The following is a 21909-nucleotide window of genomic DNA, read 5'->3' as shown; positions in this document are numbered from 1 at the left end:
AGTCATTCAAAAATCATGTTATTATTGCACACAGAGTGAGCGCATGCAACGTATTGTCGTGTCTTTACTATCATCAACTGAAAACTGATAGTTTTTATCAAAGATTCTCTGTAATTAGTTACTATGCGATCAACTGATTAATCACGTAACTAATTAACTAGGAAGTCGGGGCACCAAGGAAAAATATTCAGATTACAAAGTTATCATTTCCTAAAATAACTTTTCAGATATTTTATCTGATCAATTAGTACTTTACCTCACGTTAGTCTCATTCCAAACGTCGTAAATTGTTGGTTATCTGCATGAACCCAGTCTCCACTATGAGTCATCCATACATCAATTGTCTTAAATCATTTATTTATTACTAACTAAGTAATTCACAGAAATGCATAAACAAACAAACAAACGAGGTAAAAGTAATGATAGGAGAATGTGCCCTAGTGGGCATGGTGGCTTGTTAGACAAAAGGGGAAGTGGGGGTCGACGAAGAAGTCACTACAAAGTGATAATTATAACAATTGAAATGCTAATCCTTTGCACATGAACGCTCACTCATTCGGGAACAATTGCAATCAACATATATATTTACGCTCAGTGTGTCGTCTTGATCGCTGGTGAAAAGTACATTTATTTAGTAGAATTGTCCCTCTCTCGGTTGTGGTTAGAGGGGATTGTTCAGAGTGACATTATAGGTTGGATGTTTCGGCGGTTGTCGTTCTTCGCGTTCAATCATACCGAATTCCTAGCTTCAGACTAGTGATTAATATCAAAGACTTGTTCTTATTCTGTCGGTATCGATAGTCTAAGAGTTTAACCACGTGGTACGGTTAAAAGATTCAGCAATGGTCTACAACCTTTGTCCTCCTAATGGAGGAAAACATGGTCTGCAACCTTTAGTCATCTCACAATTGAGGTAAGCTCAGTCTGCTGATCAAAAACCGTGCTTCTACACCTGCATTGCTTGCTGTTTGGGGTTTTAGGCTGGGTTTCTGTACAGCACTTTGAGATATCAGCTGATGTACGAAGGGCTATATAAATAAAATTTGATTGATTGATTGATTGAGTGGGGGTTTTATTCGGAAGGGTCGAAGAGGGCTGTCCCAGGATGTCTGACCCTAACTGGGCTCAGGGGCGGTCCTCTGATTTATTTCAAATCCAAAGGGAATTGTATTTTTCGTCATTAAACAGTCCAAAATCATATTACACAATTATACAAACAGTATCATACTCACTCATTCATCTTATACAACAATTAGATGTAAAACCTCATATCTGAGGCTATTATATAAACAGCGTTATGGTAATGTGGCCCTACCGTCTCCCATGAAGACCCTGCTAGGTAAAGTACCCCCTTATCTCAGCTTGCTGGTCACCATAGCATCTCCCACCTGTAGCACACGCTCCAGCAGATATATCTCTCTAGTCACCCCCAAAACCAATTCTATCTTTGGCCGCCTCTCCTTCCAGTTCTCTGCTGCCAATGACTGGAACGAACTACAAAAATCTGGAACTGGAAACACTTATCTCCCTCACTAGCTTTAAGCACCAACTGCCAGAGCAGCTCACAGATTACTGCACCTGTACATAGCCCACCTATAATTTAGCCCAAACAACTACCTCTTTCCCTACTGTATTTAATTAATTGATTTATTTTGCTCCTTTGCACTCCATTATTTTTATTTCTACTTTGCACATTCTTCCATTGCAAATCTACCATTCCAGTGTTTTACTTGCTATATTGTATTTACTTTGCCAGCATGGCCTTTTTTTGCCTTTACCTCCCTTATCTCACCTCATTTGCTCACATCGTATATAGACTTGTTTATACTGTATTATTGCCTGTATGTTTGTTTTACTCCATGTGTAACTCTGTGTCGTTGTATGTGTCGAACTGCTTTGCTTTATCTTGGCCAGGTCGCAATTGTAAATGAGAACTTGTTCTCAACTTGCCTACCTGGTTAAATAAAGGTGAAATAAAAATAAATAAATGAACTTCCCCAAGTTGTACCAAACGGACCAGTTCGTAGCTGGATTCTTCACCGATCTTTTATACTTTCTCCGGAACATGAAATTTGTTTGTACCTCAAGTCCTGTGAGGTGGAAGAATTTCCTTTGTGCTCTATGAAAATGTACTCTCTCTCTACTATGTGGCCATGTGGCAGGGTCTTCTTCTCAGGAATTTACAACCTCTGACCACAGCAGCCTAGTTGAAGGAGGCAAGGGGGAGGCAGGGAGAGGGGGATGGGGTTGCTATAAAGAGGCCAACGTCATGACAGTATTATGTGACTTGTTAAACAAATGTTTACTCCTGAACTTATTTAGGCTTGCCATAACAAAGGGGTTGAATACTTATTGACTCAAAACATTTCAGCTTTTCATTTTTAATTAATTTGTAACATTTCCCCCAAAATAATTCCACTTTGACATTATGGGGTATTGTGTGTAGGCCAGGAACACACACAATCGAAATGTAATCCATGTAAATTGAGGCTGTAACACAACAAACTTTGGGTGTGAATATTTGCTGAAGGCACTGTAATAGATAAAAGGGTACTTGAAAGAACTTAGGTGAAACATACTTTCATTAGAGCCTCCCTGATTCTCATCCAAGGTCCGCACATAGTCATCCTGCAAAGACAGAGAGTTCCAAGTTAACCCACAGTAAAATAAGCATCATGATTAACTGAGTGAGTGAGTCAATGGTTGCTTCCCAAATGGCACACCATTCGGTATATAGTGCACTATTTTTGACCAGAGCCCTATGGGTCTGCATGGGGATTTAAGGAGCAGCATGGCAGCCTGTAGTAATTCACCAGAATAGTCTTGCACACACTGTGTGTCCCAAATGGCACTCTATTCCCTATATAACGCACTACTTATCCCATGAGGCTCTGGTGTAAAGTCAAAAGTAGTGCACAATATAGGGAATGGAGTCTGGATGCATTTGGTATGCATCCAATGGCTGTGGAATATATGGCTTCAGGGGGAAGCGGGCTTTGAATTGTAATCCTCACTTTTTATACTTAAAGGAAAAATCACTCCACAACTATCTTTTGGTATTTTTTTCATTAGTCCACTGTTGATATAGCCCCAAATGTTTTGCATGTCAGCAATGACATTTTCAAGATACAGGACTTTCAAAAAGCAAATTATTATTTGCCACATCATCATAGTGATGCGTTTTGCATCATATGAAGTCATTTGCATCATCATGATGATGCGGCAAATGACAATTTGCTTTTTGAAAGTCCTGTATCTTGAAAATGTCATTGCTGACATGCAAAACATTTGGGGCTATATCAACAGTGGACTAATGAAAAAAATGCCAAAAGATAGTTGTGGAGTGATTTTTCCTTTAAGTATAAAAAGTGAGGATTACAATTCAAAGCCCGCTTCCCCCTGAAGCCATATATTCCACAGCCATTGGTTGTGGAGTTGTGGAGTGATTGTTGTGTCCGTTGTATTTTATTATAATCAATAATTTAAATATCAAACGATGCTGTAGAAATTGTTGGAGCTCTCATCTTAATAATCTATTGATAGGCTTTCCTCTAAGGCTGGCATAATGAGGCAATGGAGAGAGAGAGAGAGAGAGAGAGAGAGAGAGAAAGAGAGAGAGAGAGAGAGAGAGAGAGAGAGAGAGAGAGAGAGAGAGAGAGAGAGAGAGAGAGAGAGAGAGAGAGAGAGAGAGAGAGAGAGAGAGAGAGAGAGAGAGACAATGAAAATGAGTTACAAGTATTTTTTTAAAGACATCAGACAAAAGAAAAAGGGAAGAGTAGAATATAGATTAAAAAGAAACTGACCTCTACTTCCTGGTAGAACGAGATGCAAAAGAGAAGAAAACAGAGGGATAGTTTGAGGATAAGAAGTGTAACATCAAATATATCGAAGTGTATTAATCAACATTCATCACCATCTTCAGTATACAGTGTCTCTTGATTATTGCTAAGGTTTCCACAAAGACACAATAAATAACAACCAGCTTTTGTTAGCAGCGAATTCACATATAACTGCTTCTGCAACAGGCAGAGAAAAAACAATATTGTTCAAAGCATTTGTATCCTCATAAAACTGAATGCACAACAGAAGTAAAAGAAAGAGCAAGCATATTTCCCCAGTATCAATAAATATACACAAATGTACATTGTGATATCCTCCCTGTGTCTATTTGGTTGTGAATATGCTCTATAGCAAACAGCAAAGAAATTAAGCATATTGGCTTAGGCCTATCTCTTGGCCTCAGAACAGTAAATAGCAGCCATTTGGTGAAATATACGGTCTCCCTACTTAGCGATGGCATACTCGGCAGGAAATACATCACCATAAACATTTACTGTACAGAAAGAATAGGTGCCAAAAAGCTCCCAATGGAAGCAATAAAGTGTGACACCCTCATACAGGCGTACTGGGGTCTCCCCTCTCTGCTCCTTGGGGCTGTTTTCATGGAGGGAAATATTTTCCATCTATAACCAGGTTTCCATACAACCTTTTTATGAGAGTAGAGTACATGTCGGATAACAAATGACAGGACAGGCCTGATGGAAAAAGCAAAACTAAATATGCTATACAAAAGTGGGATCTTTTTGTGTCTGTAAAATTAAATATGTGAGAAATGGCAGTGGAATTCCTTTTATGAACAAATATTGATATATTAACCATCATATCAAACTAAAGTTGTAGTCACGCGATGATATCGTGTGTGGTCCTCCCACGACGATACGGGAAAGCATGCAGTTTATTAGGCTACAGATTAAATAAGTTATGATGAACTTCACAGGGTGATGAGCTTGATGCTGATTTCAATAAATATTATGGGTCTTATTCTGGTGACATGATGATCGATGCTTGGTTGCCGTTTGACAAAAAAAGTATTTAGCTCTTATCGATAATAATCTCATCCAGTAGACTAGCCTACTTCACTAACTTTTACCGCAAGTTCATCAAGAACTTCAGCTTGGTGGCAGCCCCTCTCTCAGCTTTAACCAAGGGTGGCAATGCAAGGTTTTTGTGGGGAAGAGAAGCTGAGACGGCCTTCCAAGGACTCAAGCAGCGCGTCCTCTCTGCTCCCATCCTGATACTACCGACTACGGATGAACCGTTTGTGGTGGAGGTAGACGCCTCAGAGGTTGGTGTTGGAGCTGTCCTGTCTCAGAGGGGTGAAGACAAGAAGCTTCATCCGTGCGCTTTCTTCTCACACCGGCTTACCCCGGCTGAGAGGAACTACGATGTGGGGGATCGTGAACTCCTAGCGGTTAAGATGGCATTGAAGGAATGGAGACACTGGCTCGAGGGGGCTTCTCACCCGTTTCAAGTGCTTACGGACCACAAAAATCTGGAGTATATCCAGCAGGCGAAGCGGTTGAACTCTAGACAAGCTAGATGGTCTCTTTTCTTCAATCGATTCCAGTTCATCCTCACCTATCAGCCCGGGTCGAAGAATCTCAAACCGGATGCCCTGTCCCGAGTCTACGCTCCTGCCATTCGAGATGACACGGACATGCCTGTCCTTCCTGCTGCTAAGATCGTGGCTCCGATCTCGTGGCAAGTTGAGGATACCGTGAGACGAGCTCAAGCTATTGAACCGGACCCGAAAGGAGGTCCTGCCAATCGGTTGTTTGTCCCCAAGGCAGTGAGGACTCAGGTCCTTCTGTGGGGGCACTCCTCTCGCCTCACCTGTCACCCGGGCGTAGGTCGCACCTTGGAGTTCATCCAGCGTAAGTTCTGGTGGCCTACCATAAGAGAAGACGTTGCCACTTTCGTCAATGCCTGCCCCGTGTGCAAAAAAACTGATATTGAGATTTTGAAGAGAAAAAAAACATTCCTCTGCAATAAACGAGTGGAAAATCTCACTGTATTATGATAAACAGGGCAAATCTTCTCACCTCCGCCCGCAAGGACTCGTTCACCCTTTACCTGTTCCCCACAGACCCTGGTCCCATATCTCGTTGGACTTCATTACTGGCCTTCCTCCATCCCATGGCAATACTACTATCCTAGTCATTATCGACAGGTTTTCAAAGGCGGCCAGGTTCGTCCCTCTGACTAAGTTACCTTCTGCCAAGGAAACGGCTGAGTTGGTAATTAATCATGTGTTCCGAGTCTTCGGCATTCCTCAAGATATGGTTTCTGACAGAGGTCCCCAGTTCGCCTCTAGGTTTTGGAAGGCCTTCTGCCAACTCATGGGGGCTTCTGCCAGTCTATCTTCAGGGTACCATCCGGAGTCCAACGGCCAAACTGAGAGGATGAATCAAGAGCTGGAAACCACCCTCCGATGTATGACTCGTAACAACCCGTCCACATGGTCGTCCTTCATTGTTTGGGCCGAATACGCGCACAACACCTTGCGCTCCTCCTCCACTGGTATGTCCCCGCACGAGTGTCAGTTTGGCTATGCCCCTCCATTGTTCCCGGACCAGGAGGCAGAAGTCAGAGTGCCTTCAGCCTTGAAGTTCGTCAGACGCTGTCGGCTTATGTGGAGGAAGACCAGTCTTAATCTTATGCGTTCCTCACAGAGGTACCAACAACAAGCCAACAGACGTCGCCTACCCTGCGCCCCGGCCAGAGAGTCTGGCTCTCCACAAGAGACTTACCACTACGGGTGGAGTCTCGCAAGCTGTCCCAAAAATACATCGGTCCCTTTAAGGTTGCCAGGAGAGTTAACCCAGTTTCTTATCGCCTACACTTACCCAGATCCCTTAAGATTAATCCCACGTTTCACATTTCCTTATTAAAACCTGTTGTTTTTTCTCCCCTTGTCCCGGCAGACAGACCTCCCCCTCCGCCTCGTGTCATTGGAGGCCAGCCGGCTTATACCGTCCATCGAATACTGGATACCCGCCGGGTGCAGCGGTCCTGGCAGTATCTGGTGGACTGGGAAGGCTACGGTCCCGAGGAGCGCTCCTGGGTTCCTGCCGAAGACATACTGGACCCTGACCTCATTCGTCAGTTCAGGGCCCTCCACCCTGAGAGAGCTGGTAGGAACGTCAGGAGCTGTTCCTAGGGGGGGATTCTGTCAGGATTTGGCCAGGGTTGTTCCGGTTTTTGGTCACTAGATGCCCCCATTGTGCCTTTTGACCTTCTGTTTTCCCTTGATCCCCATTATTATTTGCACCTGTGCCTCGTTTCCCCTGATTGTTTTTAAACCCTTTGTTTTCCTCTGTTCTTTGCTCTGTGTTTGTATGTTAGCACCCAGCCCTAGTACTCTGAGAACACTTGTTGATCCCGGTGGACTCTCTTGTGGAATTCTGTTTTTTGTTCTTGTTTGTTTGTGTTTTGAGTATCTTTTGAGGCTTTTTGTGCTTTACCTTCCACCTTGTGGATTTACCTTTTTTGTCTTGGAGGATTTGTTCTTGTAGGATTCCTTTTGAGGTTGTGGAGTTACATGTTTTCCTGAAGAACTTCACTTTTTACTTCATTAAATACACCGTCTCAAGTACTGCTGTGTCTGCCTCATCTTCTGGGTTCTGCCGACTATTCGTGGCTCAGTTGGTTAAGTGACTGTTTCTCACTCCGGAGACCCGGGTTCGTAACCGGGTCCTGACACCTGTAGACAGTGTTGCCAACTCCTCAGTAAGGAAAGTAGCTATTGGCTGTCCTAAAAGTCACTAGAAGTCTCTAAATGACATCATCACCTGGACTAATGTGATGGACACTGTAGGAGAGAGGAATAATGTCTTGGGAGAGACAAAAAGTGTGTCAAAAACTAAATATGCTTATAACTACAAATGAGCAAGCTGGAGAGAGTGGCACACACAGCGAATAAGAACCAGATATTTGAGGCTTTACTCCTCCTCCATCACTTTATTGACCCCATTGTTAATCCCCGTCATAACAGAGGCATTGTCAGTCCCTATCCCCAGGAGTTTCTCTTTTGTAAGACAACACTTCTCAAGGAAAGCCACAACAGCACGGGCTATATATTTGGCATCTCCTCCAACTCAACAAGCCCCAGAAATGTTGATACAATTGTCTGCTTGGTGTCACTAAAGTACCTTATCACAACACCCAGGTACGTAGAAACACGTACATCCGTGGACTCATCGAGGAGGCTGAAACGCTGGTCACCCACATCTGTGGACTCATCGAGGAGGCTGAAACGCTGATCACCCACATTTGCAACCAACTTTTTCAGAAAGTATGGTGCTAGAACACCATTAATCATTTCTGTGCTCTTTCAAGTGGGTAGCAGCAGTGGAGTCTGAGAAAGCAGCTCTCTACATGCTTCTCCAATGTGATCACATGCCAGCATTGAACAGTGTTCAGCGATAGCTATTGCCATGGTGGCCACAGCCTTTTTTAAAGAGTCAATGATTTTAACCATAAATGTCAGGATGTTTTGGGTGGAACTGTTAGAAGGCTTTGCCTTTTGAGTATGTTTTTGAGTTGTCATGTGTTTTGGCATAGAAATCAGCCTTACAATACAGGCAGTATGCCTGTGTATCATCTCCAATAAACGGCTTCAACCAGCTTTTGAATTCAGGGTTTGATTCCCACTCCTTTCTGTATTTTTGAGTGTACAGTTTAGACTGAGACATGATGAGCAAGCCAGCTAGATGTTTAGCTTATGTCACAGAGAGGCACACACAGTGGACAAGGTGAGTAAGTGACTGAGGCTGTGTGAGTCAAATGCAGTGATTGATTTTTGTGCAGTGATTTATTTTAGGCAAAGAACATTTTACATTTACATCCCGCCCTGAATGTAAGCCAGGGCGGGATCAGCCAGCAGCGGCTTCCCACATGTGTGATTCATTTGCAGTCTGGACGCAGAGGGGCGCGAGGACTGAGTCGCCTGTGAGTGCTTTGGGACGGGGTGGGGCCCACGCACGGCAGCACCCGCTGCTCGTTGAGAAGAGTAAGAACGAAAGTGCTTTCATGTCAGGGTCTCCAAAAGTCTCCAATAACACCAGAAAAGGTCGCTAGATTTGTCGCTAGTCGATTTTTTGAAAATGTGTCGCTCGACGGGTCTGAATACTCGCTAAATATAGCGACTAAGTCGATAAGTTGGCAACAATACCTGTAGAGCCGAGCCGCACTGTATCTGCCAGCTGTTGGCTATACCGCGCGTGTCAATACCAGAGTGGGAACATTCACTATATAATGCAAAACATTTTGTGACAAAACCATCAGCAGATTTGAAAATGCGATGGAAACCCATTTAACTTTTTTTTTTGTACATGGGAATTTAACCGCAAATGTGAACCACGTCATCACGCACAGGCTTTTATCCGCAACAAGTCAATTTAATGGCATCACATCTCTGGTGGGAAAATGTGCATATATTATTTTAAAATCTGTTAACCTAGCTAATGGCAGAGACTCAACTCTGCCATTTAGAACCTCCCAGACCACAACACTGATGTTCTCTCTCTCTCTCCCTCCACTGGGAATGAGCTGATTTCCCTGAACCCATTTCTCTCCACTTCCCCTATATGTCCCCATCCCTCTCTCCTCCTCAGTCCCAGTACTTACAGTAAACTGGGTGGTGTCTCTGACAAGGGGAGGAACTGAATTTAAAAGTCTCAAAACAGTCATTCTGATGTAAAATAGCCTTTTGAGTGACTAAACATCATAAATAATATTTGTTTTAGATAGAAGTGCTCAAAATTTAAGAAATGTTTTATTTTTCTCTCATGGCTAAGTACCAGAAGGTTTGAAAAGACTGGCTGAGTGGGCAGGGAGATTATATTCATGAGCTTGCCTTGACTGACAGATCTTTGAAATGCCAAGTAACTTGATTGCAGTGAGCAATGTTGCAGTAAAATCATCTCAAGCTAATTTGATGGTACACAAAGCTACTCAATCAACATTGAAATTGCATCACTAACCACGTTTCCATCCACAGTTTTTATGTGAGTAAAGTCATACAGTATAAAAAAAAATCACTGACTCAATAAGCCATGCCTTCTAGGAATGCTATAAAGTTCAAAAGTTATGGGCAAAGTTAGAATGTTGGCTGTCAGAAGTAGTACGATGTAAATGTACTTTAAAAAATAAAAAGTTTATTTAAAAACTGGAAATCAACCAATCCTCCACCGTTAACACAATGGAAAGGTCAAGGTTTTATTTTCTAAATGTTGAAAGTGCAAGCGTGACGGAGAGAAACAACATGGTGCAGTTTGAGGCCAGCCATGTGGCAGAGAGTGATACGGGCGATGGAGATGGGGGTGTGAGCAGGTGAATCTAGACAGGGGTGATGTTGTGAATGTTTGTGTATGTCTGTATGTTGTAGTTTGTATGTGGATATTTTGTATTAAAAAAATATGAATCGTAAATAAAATTGTACAAAAAACATGTTTTTCCTGTACAATTTTATAAATGCTGACAGATCATTTGTTCATTCTACATGGTGGGATCTTTTTGTGTCTGTAAAATTTATTATGCGAGAAATGGTGGTGGAAACGTCTATTTAATACAACAGGTTTTGTGAAAATACTATAGGTTGAGTTGGAAATGCACTGGAAACACATTGAACTCAAAAAATGTATTCGGTACATGAAAACTTAAGAGAAAAAGTACATTTTGTGTGCACCAAGTCATCATGCACTGATTGTTATCCACAAGTTTGTTGGGTGGGAAAATGCACATATTTTCTTTATGCAGATTTTCTCATGAAAATCTGTCATCAATTGGATGGAAACCTAGATAATTATGTACAAAATGTGATGCGGTTCACAGCAGCACTGATGGATGTGTTGACTTGACAACTGCGTCTGAGTTTTGAACAACCCTTCCCCCCCTTTTGTTCCATGCTGGCTGAAGACCCATCTAGCCTGTAACTAGCTAACACCACACACAGTTATTCATATCCTTAAAGAAATAAAGCAGTGTAGTACAACTCATTTTAATAGGAAGTTAATAGTTAAGATCTTGCTACCATGGAAAGGTAAATACTTTTCTATTTATGGAAAAATCACACCGATTAATTACTTAAATATATCCCAGTTTACCTATTTACGACAGATTTTTATCATTTTAAATTATTTGAGAAAAAAAAACTTGGAATGGAAAGCAAGACAAAATTAAACATGCTTATTTATATACTGATAATAAGTTTGAGGGGCTAAAGTGATTAAATATTAAAGCTTTAAGCCTCTCACTAAAAGCATACCAAAGTTATACTTAAACCCAAACTGTTTCTCCAGTAGATTAGTAAGAATGGCTCACCCCTTGTTCAAATACGGTATTTTTCTCTTTATCCAGATTACAACCTCTCACTTTCAGTTATCTGAAAATATTTTAATTATCGCCATTTGTAAAACAAGTCATACAAAGCTGGTTGCAATTCCAGTTTCATCCTTCAGAAAATAAATATTAAATTAAAATATACTAATTGATGAAAAAAATACATTATTTATGGAAACATTAAAAAAACACGAACTATCTTTGTTAATGATATTATGAATAGGAAAGGTGGAGTAATGTCACCAAAATATATGGAAATGTTTGCTTTATCCAAAATTACAACCAACTGATTGCAGCATTACCGCAAAAATGGAGGAGGCAAGTGGAAGAAGGGAGGGAACTTGTTTGTCTACTCTTTATTAAAGACCAAATTTGGCACAAAAAAAAGGTAGTAAATAAAACATATATATCCGTTTTACTTGAGGACCAAAATGTTGATAGTGGCGCCATAAAGGTTGCAAAATATTTGTGAAGGCATTTTAATTTAAATATCACATCCGTTATAGCCCCACGGCTATTAGCCCGGAGCCCGAGACCATCCTTCCTACCTCGTGCCTGGCAAGGGCACTCAACTGGGGTATAGAGAAACAGGTCGGGGAGGCACAGTGTTCCCAGCCAAACCCCCGGGGGACGGGGGTACTGATAATTGGATGTTCATGCCTGACACAGTCCGCTCCGCGGTCCTGGAGTGGGCCCACTCCTCCAGACTGGCCTGCCACCCGGATTCCCGCCGGACCCTGGCATTTGTGAAACGACACTTTTGGTGGCCCACCATGGTCCTTGACGTCTCCGCATTCGTCACCGATTGCAGTGTGTGCTTCGAACAAGACTCCTCGGCAAGCTCCGCCTGGCCTTTTGCAACCTCTGCCTGTCCCTCACCGTCCCTGGTCCCACATATCTCTGAATTTCGTCACGGGTCTCCCCCCGTCTGAGGGCAACACTGCCGTCTTGACTGTGGTCGACCGGTTTTCCTCTCCCCAAACTACCCTTGGCCAAGGGGATGGCCCAGCTCATGGTGCAGCACGTCTTCCAGATCCATGGACCGACCGTGGACATGGTCTCCGACTGAGGTCCTCAGTTCTCGTCCCGGCTCTGGAAGGCGTTCTGCACCCTCATTGGTTGTCGGCCAGCCTGTCCTCTGGGTTCCACCCCCAGTCCAATGGGGGCCAACCAGGACCTTGAGACAACTCTGTGCTGCCTGGTCTCCGACAACCCCACCACCTGGAGCCAGCAGCTTGTGTGGGTGGAATATTTACGCAACACCCTTCCCTGCTCTGCCACGGGACTATCACCCTTTGAATGTTCCCTGGGGTATCAGCCCCAGCTCTTCCCTGAGCAGAAGGAAGAGTACAGTGTACCTTCTGCCTAGATGTTTATCCGCCGCTGTCGTCGTACCTGGAGGAGAGCCCGGTTGACCCTCCTCAACACCACCTCCAGGTATCGACGACAAGCGGGATTGCCATCGGACCCTGGCTCCCTGGTATCGTCTCGGGCAGAAGGTATGGCTATCCACCCAGGATCTGCCCCTCCGGGTGGAATCCCGCAAACTCTCCCCCCGGTTTATTGGCCATTTCCCATCTCTAAAATGATTAGTCACTCTGCTGTTTGTCTTCTGTTGCCCTGTACCCTTCGTATACACCCCACCTTTCATGTGTCCCGAGTTAAACCCACGTCTCACAACCCTTTGTCTTCTGTTTCCAGGCCCACTCCTCTCCCCCGTCTCATCAACGGCCAACAGGCTTACACGGTGAGACGCCTCCTGATTGTGCGACCGTGGGGCAGGGGTTTACAGTACCTGGTTGACTGGGAGGGTTATGGCCTGGAGGAGAGGTGCTGGGTCCCCGCTAGAGACATCCTAGACCCAGTCCTCATCGCCGACCCAGGTAGGATGCCAGGGGATGCCAGGGGGTATTTCCAGTTCGTCTTGTTTGTCAAGTCAACCAGCGCTTTTCGTCTCAGCACCAGCTTTTCCCCAGTCTCTTTTTCTCGCCCTCCTGGTTTTGTCCCTTGCCTGTCCCGTCTCTGAGCCTGCCTGCCTGACCACTCTGCCTGACCCTGACCCTGAGCATGCCTACCATCCTGTACCTTTTCCCCACCTCTGGATTACCGACCTCTGCCTGACTCGACCCTGAGCCTGCCTGCCTGCCATCATGTACCTTTACCCCACTGGTTATCGACCCCTGCCTGCCTTGACCTGTCGTTGGCCTGCCCTGCTGCCTGTAATACACATTGTTACTCCGACACAGTCTACATCTGGGTCTTACCTTCAAGCCTGATAGAATGTCTTTGAGTGGCCCAGCCACAGCCCGGACTTGAACACAATTGAACATCTCTGGAGAGACCTGAAAATTGCTGTGCAGCGATGCTCCCCATCCAACCTGACAGAGCTTGAGAGGATCTGCAGAGAAGTATGGGAGAAACTACCCAAAGGTGTGCCAAGCTTGTAGCATCATACCCATGAAGAATCGAGGCTGTAATCGCTGCCAGATGTGTTTCAACAAATTACTGAGTAAAGGGTCTGAATACCTATGAAAATAAACTGAAAAGATTGGACATGGGTCCCCAGATCCTCAAAAAGTTCTACAGCTGCACAATCGAGAGCATCCTGACCGGTTGCATCACCGCCTGGTATGGCAACTGCTCGACATCTGACCGTAAGGCGCTAAAGAGGGTAGTGCTTATGGCCCAATACATCACTGGGGCCAAGCTTCCTGCCATCCAGGACCTGAATACTTTCCGAATGCACTGTATCTAGTTATTTAAACCACGCCCCTTTGCAAACACGCATGTTACAATTGGTGTATTAAAATGAGAGAGTTAAGGGGATTTCATCCTATCCTCTTAACAATCCCGCCTCCTGAATCCAAGTGTTTGGCACAGGGTATCGGACCAGTAACTTTATGAACAAACTTTATCAATGTAGAAGCAATAGTCATTTTTCTGACTTTGGTCATCATACTGTACATTGACTCTTAAATCTACCATTTTTTTAGATTTAATTTTACCTTTATTTAACTAGGCATGTCAGTTAAGAACAAATTCTTATTTTCAATGACGGCATAGGAACAGTGGGTTAACTGCCTGTTCAGGGGCAGAACGACAGATTTGTCAGCTCGGGGATTTGAACTTGCAACCTTCCGGTTACTAGTCCAACGCTCTAACCACTAGGCTACCCTTGCTGTTTGGCTCTGTGAATTTTTGGGTCTTGTAGTTTAACCTTATGGAGTCACACATTAGCTGGGCCTTGTGTGTGTCACAGAGTTTATGACCCAACCATTAAATTGGACACCTCTGATGTTATTGTTATTGATGCTGCAGCTCGTGCATTATTTAAAGTGTGTGTGTGTGGTTGTGTGTGTGTGTGTGTGTGTGTGTGTGTGTGTGTGTGTGTGTGTGTGTGTGTGTGTGTGTGTGTGTGTGTGTGTGTGTGTGTGTGTGTGTGTGTGTGTGTGTGTGTGTGTGTGTGGTTGTGTGTGTGTGTGTGTGTGTGTGTTTGGTATTCTGCCAGGCCCAGTGTAATAGGTGTCCTTCTGTCAAGAAGTGGAAATCAATGCTTTTATGCAGAGAAGGCTACAAAACATTTATTCAGGGAGAATTTATTATTTTGTGTACATGTTTTATTTATTTTCCCTTTATTTAACTAGGCAAGTCAGTTAAGAACAAATTCTTATTTTCAATGACGGCCTAGGAACAGTGGGTTAACTGCCTTGTTCAGGGGGCAGAACGACAGATGTGTACCTTGTCAGCTCGGGAGTTTGAACTTGCAACCTTCCGGTTACTAGTCCAACGCTCTAACCACTAGACATGTACATACATGTATCATGGACATCGACTGCGAAACACATATAGTGGCTAAAGTGCACACGGTAGCAAGGTGACATTATCATTTGGGGAAATGTCACAAGGTTTAATTGCAGTTTGTGGCAACTAGGCAATGTCAAAAGTGTTAACAACCCTCCAGGCAAGCTTCAATACAAGTACAACTAAATGCATGCTCTTCAACCAATCGCTGCCTGCACCTGCCCGCCTGTCCAACATCACTACTCGGACGGCTCTGACTTAGAATATGTGGACAACTACAAATAACTAGGTGTCTGGTTAGACTGTAAACTCTCCTTCCAGACCCATATCAAACATCTCCAATCCAAAGTTAAATCTAGAATTGGCTTCCTATTTCGCAACAAAGCATCCTTCACTCATGCTGCCAAACATACCCTTGTAAAACTGACCATCCTACCAATCCTCGACTTCGGCGATGTAATTTACAAAATAGCCTCCAATACGCTACTCAAAAAAGTGGATGCAGTCTATCACAGTGCCATCCGTTTTGTCACCAAAGCCCCATATACTACCCACCATTGCGACCTGTACGCTCTCATTGGCTGGCCCTCGCTTCATACTCGTCGCCTAACCCACTGGCTCCATGTCATCTACAAGAAAGACCCTGCTAGGTAAAGTCCCCCCTTATCTCAGCTCGCTGGTCACCATAGCATCACTCACCTGTAGCATGCACTCCAGCAGCAGTCACCCTCAAAACCAAAACCAATTCTGCTGCCAATGACTGGAACGAACTACAAAAATCTCTGAAACTGGAAACACTTATCTCCCTCACTAGATTTAATCACCAGCTGTCAGAGCAGCTCACAGATTACTGCACCTGTACATAGCCCACCTATAATTTAGCCCAAACAACTACCTCTTTCCCTACTGTATTTATTTTATTTATTTATTTTGCTCCTTTGCACCCCATTATTTCTATCTCTACTTTGCACATTCTTCCATTGCAAAACTACCATTCCAGTGTTTTACTTGCTATATTGTATTTACTTTGTCACCATGGCCTTTTCTTGCCTTTACCTCCCTTATCTCACCTCATTTGCTCACATCGTATATAGACTTGTTTCTACTGTATTATTGACTGTATGTTTGTTTTACTCCATGTGAAACTCTGTGTCGTTGTATGTGTCGAACTGCTTTGCTTTATCTTGGCCAGGTCACAATTGTAAATGAGAACTTGTTCTCAACTTGCCTACCTGGTTAAATAAAGGTGTTCTCAACTTGCCTACCTGGTTAAATAAAGGTGTTCTCAACTAGCCTACCTGGTTAAATAAAGGTGTTCTCAACTAGCCTACCTGGTTAAATAAAGGTGTTCTCAACTAGCCTACCTGGTTAAATAAAGGTGTTCTCAACTAGCCTACCTGGTTAAATAAAGGTGTTCTCAACTAGCCTACCTGGTTAAATAAAGGTGTTCTCAACTAGCCTACCTGGTTAAATAAAGGTGTTCTCAACTAGCCTACCTGGTTAAATAAATGTTCTCAACTAGCCTACCTGGTTAAATAAAGGTGTTCTCAACTAGCCTACCTGGTTAAATAAAGGTGAAATAAAAATAAATCAAATAAAAAAGGGTGAAAGAGGGCCACGATATCACAAATCATTCTGGTATGCAAATGCCTGCCATTCTTCAAGGATGCATATTCAAGCATGTTTGAACCATTTGAAATTAATGGGCCGAACACCTGATGTCATGTAAGAATCCCTCGGTGATGTCTACTCTCTCTGTGTGTGTGTGTGTGTGGGGGGGTAGCTACATGTATATGACAGGTATCTACTTAACTTTGGATGTCTCAGTATCTGACATGGCAGACAGCTCCACCCCTTGCTGTGTATCTACGCCCTGACTGACAGGTTATAATCCCTCATATCACTGGGGCGAGACTCAGCCTGTGTGTGTGTGGATGTGCTCACGTGCACATGTTTGTCTGTGAATGACAGGTATTTCTAAGTAGACGTCAGCTGTCACATCCTGTTCAGTACTGGGGATGGGGTGGATCACAATACCAAAACAGAAGGTAGTGGGACATGCACCTCCGCTGATAATCTATGTATGCATGACTATCCATACACTATTGGGGATCCAAAAAATCTTTCATCATGTGTAGACGAGGAAGGAGAAAACATCAGTAATCTATCAGAGGAGGCATTTAAAACACGAGCAATTAGCAACACTAATCTCATAGGGAATGACCTTCTCAACACCTTCCTTTCTAACATTACTCAATGACGGACTGCAGTATCAGAGCATGTGTATTTGTTCTCTGCAGGAAGTGAACCCACAACCATGGGGTTGCCAGCACCACACTCTTACCAACTGAGTCTACAACCGCTCATCATTGAGGTAATTGGAGTTTTTTTCTTTATAGAAGCTATTACCCTTTGAGATGACAGAGAGAGGAAAATAAAGTGAGTTCTGCTTTGCCTCTCTGCTTCGGACTAAATTCAGTTCCACCCTGCTGCTTCACACTACCTGCTGGGCAGCTCTCATTTCGCCTGGCACCCGACCGCCGGCCCAAAAATGATTTTAGACCATGTAAGACTCTGCAGTCTGCACTTTCCTCATTTCCATTCCTCTCACCGTCTCGGTTTTATTCTCCATATGTGATTATCTCCGTCTTCTCTTTCCTTCTGTTTCTCTCTCTCATTCTCTTTTATCTCATCCCCTTTCACCTCTCTTCCATCCCCCTCTCCTCTTTCTTAATTCCCATCTTCCTTCCTCTGCATCTCAAACTACTCTTCCCCTCTTTCATTCCCTCTCTCATGTTCTATCACTGATGATAACATACAGTCCCAGTTTAACACTGATCCAGCCGTTGAGTAGAGGTTGTAACCGTACCCCTTAGTTCATCTTCCATTGCACTCACTTCTGTCATCATGAAGTGTTTTGAGAGGCTAGTCAGGGATCATATCACGTCCACCCTACCTGATACCCTAGACCCACTCCAATTTGTTTACCGCCCCAATAGGTCCACTGACGATGCAATCGCCATCACACTGCACACTGCCCTATCCCATCTGGACAAGAGGAATACTTATGAAAGAATGCTGTTCACTGACTACAGCTCAGCATTTAACACCATGGTACCCTCCAAACTCGTCATTAAGCTCGAGACCCTGGGTGCGTTCTCAGCCCTTTCCTGCACTCCCTGTTCACCCACGACTGCGTGGCCATGCATGCTTCCAACTCAATCATCAAGTTTGCAAACGACACTACAACGGTAGGCCTGATTACCAACAATGACGAGATGGCCTACAGGGAAGAGGTGAGGGCCCTCGGGGTGTGGTGTCAAAAAAATAACCTCGCACTCAATGTCAACTAAACAAAGGAGATGATCGTGGACTACAGGAAACGGCAGAGGGAGCACACCCCCATCCACATCGACGGGACAGTAGTGGAGAAGGTGGAAAGTTTTAAGTTCCTTGGCATACACATCACGGACAAACTGAAATGGTTCACCTGCACAGACAGCGTGGTGAAGGTGCAACAGCACCTCTTCAACCTCAGGAGGCTGAATAAATTTGGCTTGTCATCTAAAACACTCACAAACTTTTAAATATGTATCACCGCCTGCTACGGCAATTGCACCACCCTCAACCACAAGGCTTTCCTGAGAGTAGTGCGGTCTGCACAACGCATCACCGGGGGCAAACTACCTGCCCTCCAGAACACCTACAACACCCGATGTTACAGGAAGGCCAAAAAGTTCAAAGGACAACAACCACCCGAGCCACTGCCTGTTCACCCCGCAATCATCCAGAAGGCGAGGTCAGTACAGGTGCATCAAAGCTGGGACCGAGAGACTAAAAAATAGCTTCTATCTCAAGGCCATCAGACTGTTAAACAGCCATCACTGACATAGAGAGTAGAGGTTGACCGTTTATGATTTTTCAGCGCCGATACCGATTATTGGAGGACCAAAAAAAGCCGATACCGATTAACTGGACAGTTTTTATTTATTTATTTGTAATAATGACAAAACCCACAAAAGTGCTGTTTGAATGAATGCTTACGAGCCTGCTGCTGCCTACCATCGCTCAGTCAGACTGCTCTATGAAATCATAGACTTAATTATAACATAATAACACACAGAAATACAAGCCTTTGGTCATTAATATGGTCGAATCCGGAAATGATCATCTTGAAAACAAAACTTTTATTATTTCAGTGGAATACGGAACCGTTCCGTATTTTATCTAATGGGAGGCATCCATAAGTCTAAGTATTCCTGTTACATTGCACAACCTTCAATGTTATGTCATAATTACGTAAAATTCTGGCAAAATAGTTCGCAACGAGCCAAGCGGCCCAAACTGTTGCATATACCCTGACTCTGCATGCAATGAACGCAAGAGAAGTGACACAATTTCACCTGGTTAATATTGCCTGCCAACCTGTATTTTTCTTTTAGCTAAATATGCAGGTTTAAAAATATATACTTATGTATACTGATTTTAAGAAAGGCATTGGTGTTTACAGTTAGGTACAGTCGTGCAACGATTGTGCTTTTGTGCTTTTTTCGTAAATGCGCTTTTGTTAAATCTTCCCCCTGTGGCGATGTTGGCTGTATTTGTTAGGAAGAAATAGTCTTCACACAGTTTGCAACGAGCCAGGCAGCCCAAACTGCTGCATATACCCTGACTCTGTTGCAAGGGAAGTGACACCATTTCCCTAGTTAAAAGAAATTCATGTTAGCAGACAATATTAACTAAATATGCAGGTTTATAAATATATACTTGTGTATTGATTTTAACGTGTACCTTATGGTTAGGTACACGTTGGAGCAACGACAGTCCTTTTTCGCGGATTCGCACTGCATGGATTATATACAACGCAGGACACGCTAGATAAACTAATAATATCAGTTTTTTATTTTTTATTTTACCCCTTTTTCATGGTATCCAATTGTTAGTAGCTACAATCTTGTCTCATCACTACAACTCCCGTACGGGCTCGGGAGAGATGAAGGTCATGCGTGCTCTGATACACAACCCAAACAAGCCGCACTGATTCTTAACACAGCGCGCATCCAACCCAATGTCAGAGGAAACACCGTGTGTGCATGCTAACTTTGGTTAACTTTGGTTAGCATGCACTGCACCTGGCCCGCCACAGGAGTCGCTGGTGCGTGATGAGACAAGGATATCTCTCCCTAACCCAGACGATGCTAGACCAAATGTGCGTCACCCCATGGACCTCCCGGTCGCGGCCAGTTACGACTGAGCCAACCGGGAGGCTCTAACCATGTGTAGTTAACTAGTGATTATGATTGAATGATTGTTTTCTGCTAGCTAGCAACTTACCTTGGCTTCTTATTGCATTTGCATAACAGGCAGGCTCCTCGCGGAGTGCAATGTAAAGCAGGTGGTTAGAGCGTTGGACAAGTTAACTGTAAGGTTGCAAGATTGAATCCCCGAGCTGACAAGGTAAAAATCTGTCGTTCTGCCCCTGAACAAGGCAGTTAACCCACCGTTCCTAGGCCGTCATTGAAAATAAGAATGTGTTCTTAACTGACTTGCCTAGATAAATAAAGGTGTAAAAAATAAAAATACATATTTTTAAATTCGGCAAAATCGGTGTCCAAAAATACAGATTTTCGATTGTTATGAAAACTTGAAATCGGCCCTAATTAATCAGCCATTCCGATTAATCGGTCGACCTCTAATAGAAAGGCTGCTGCAAACATACAGACTCAAATCTCTGGCCACTTAAATAAATGGACTTAATAAAGGTATCACTGGTAACTTTAAACAACGCCACTTTAATAATGTTTGCATATCTTACATTACTCATCTCATCTCATTTCCACCATAATTTGCAAATAAATTCATTAAAAATCCTACAATGTGATTTTCTGGATTGTTTTTTCCTCATTTTGTCTGTCATAGTTGAAGTGTACCTATGATGAAAATTACAGGCTTCTCTCATCTTTTTAAGTGGGAGAACTTGCACAATTGGTGTCTGACTAAATACTTTTTTGCCCCACTGTAAATAAATTTGATTTGATTTGGCTAAAGTGTTTGTAAACTTCAGACTTCAACTGTATATACTGTATTCTATACCATCTACTGCATCTTGCCATCACGCCATCGCTCATCCATATATTTATATGTACATATTCTATTCATCCCTTTACATTTGCGTGTATTTGTGTACAACAAGGTAGTTGTTGTGAATTTGATCAAATAATTGTTAGATATTACTGCAGTCGGAACTAGAGGCACAAGCATTTCGCTACACTCGCATTAACATCTGCTAACCATGTGTATGTGACCAATACAATTTGATTTGATTTGATAATAGATCGAAGTTTAGAACCAAACCTTCAGTTCCATCTGTAGGAGCCTCTACTGCAGTACTGCTTTGCTACATATGTACAGGCTTTGTGCTATATCATGTTCTTATATTCTAGTCTCCTGAGAACCAGATACAGACTCTTCACCATAAGTAACACAGACTCCTCCCTTTGATTGTGGATCTAATCAGTCATGGTCTAAGAGGAAAACACATGGGACATCCTCTCTGGACTCCAGAACATTGTATACTTTCTTCTCTCCTCCAACGTGTTATGCTATGTCAGCAGTGTGTTGCTATGTCAGCAGTGTGTTGCTATGTCAGCAGTGTGTTGCTATGTCAGCAGTGTGTTGCTATGTCAGCAGTGTGTTGCTATGTCAGCAGGGTGTTGCTATGTCAGCAGGGTGTTGCTATGTCAGCATTGTGTTTCTATGTCAGCAGTGTGTTGCTATGTCAGCAGTGTGTTGCTATGTCAGCAGTGTTATGCTATGTCAGCAGTGTGTTGCTATGTCAGCAGTGTGTTGCTATGTCAGCAGTGTTATGCTATGTCAGCAGTGTGTTGCTATGTCAGCAGTGTGTTGCTATGTCAGCAGTGTGTTGCT

General features: G+C 43.4%; 1 protein-coding gene across 1 annotated transcript in view; it reads right to left on the bottom strand.

Moving 5' to 3' along the window:
* Positions 1-21909, bottom strand: part of LOC118361153 (testican-2-like) — an 85400-nt gene that overhangs the window by 50554 nt on the left and 12937 nt on the right. Inside the window, exon 2 of the mRNA XM_052474993.1 lies at positions 2580-2628. Within this exon, the coding sequence (XP_052330953.1) occupies positions 2580-2628 (49 nt within the window). The remainder of the gene's footprint in view (positions 1-2579; positions 2629-21909) is intronic.

The sequence above is a fragment of the Oncorhynchus keta genome, chromosome 2, assembly GCF_023373465.1.
Source record: "Oncorhynchus keta strain PuntledgeMale-10-30-2019 chromosome 2, Oket_V2, whole genome shotgun sequence".
NCBI classification, from domain to species: Eukaryota; Metazoa; Chordata; class Actinopteri; order Salmoniformes; family Salmonidae; genus Oncorhynchus; species Oncorhynchus keta.
The sequence above is the reverse complement of the archived record's forward strand: the minus strand, read 5'-3'. Positions and strand labels throughout refer to the sequence as shown.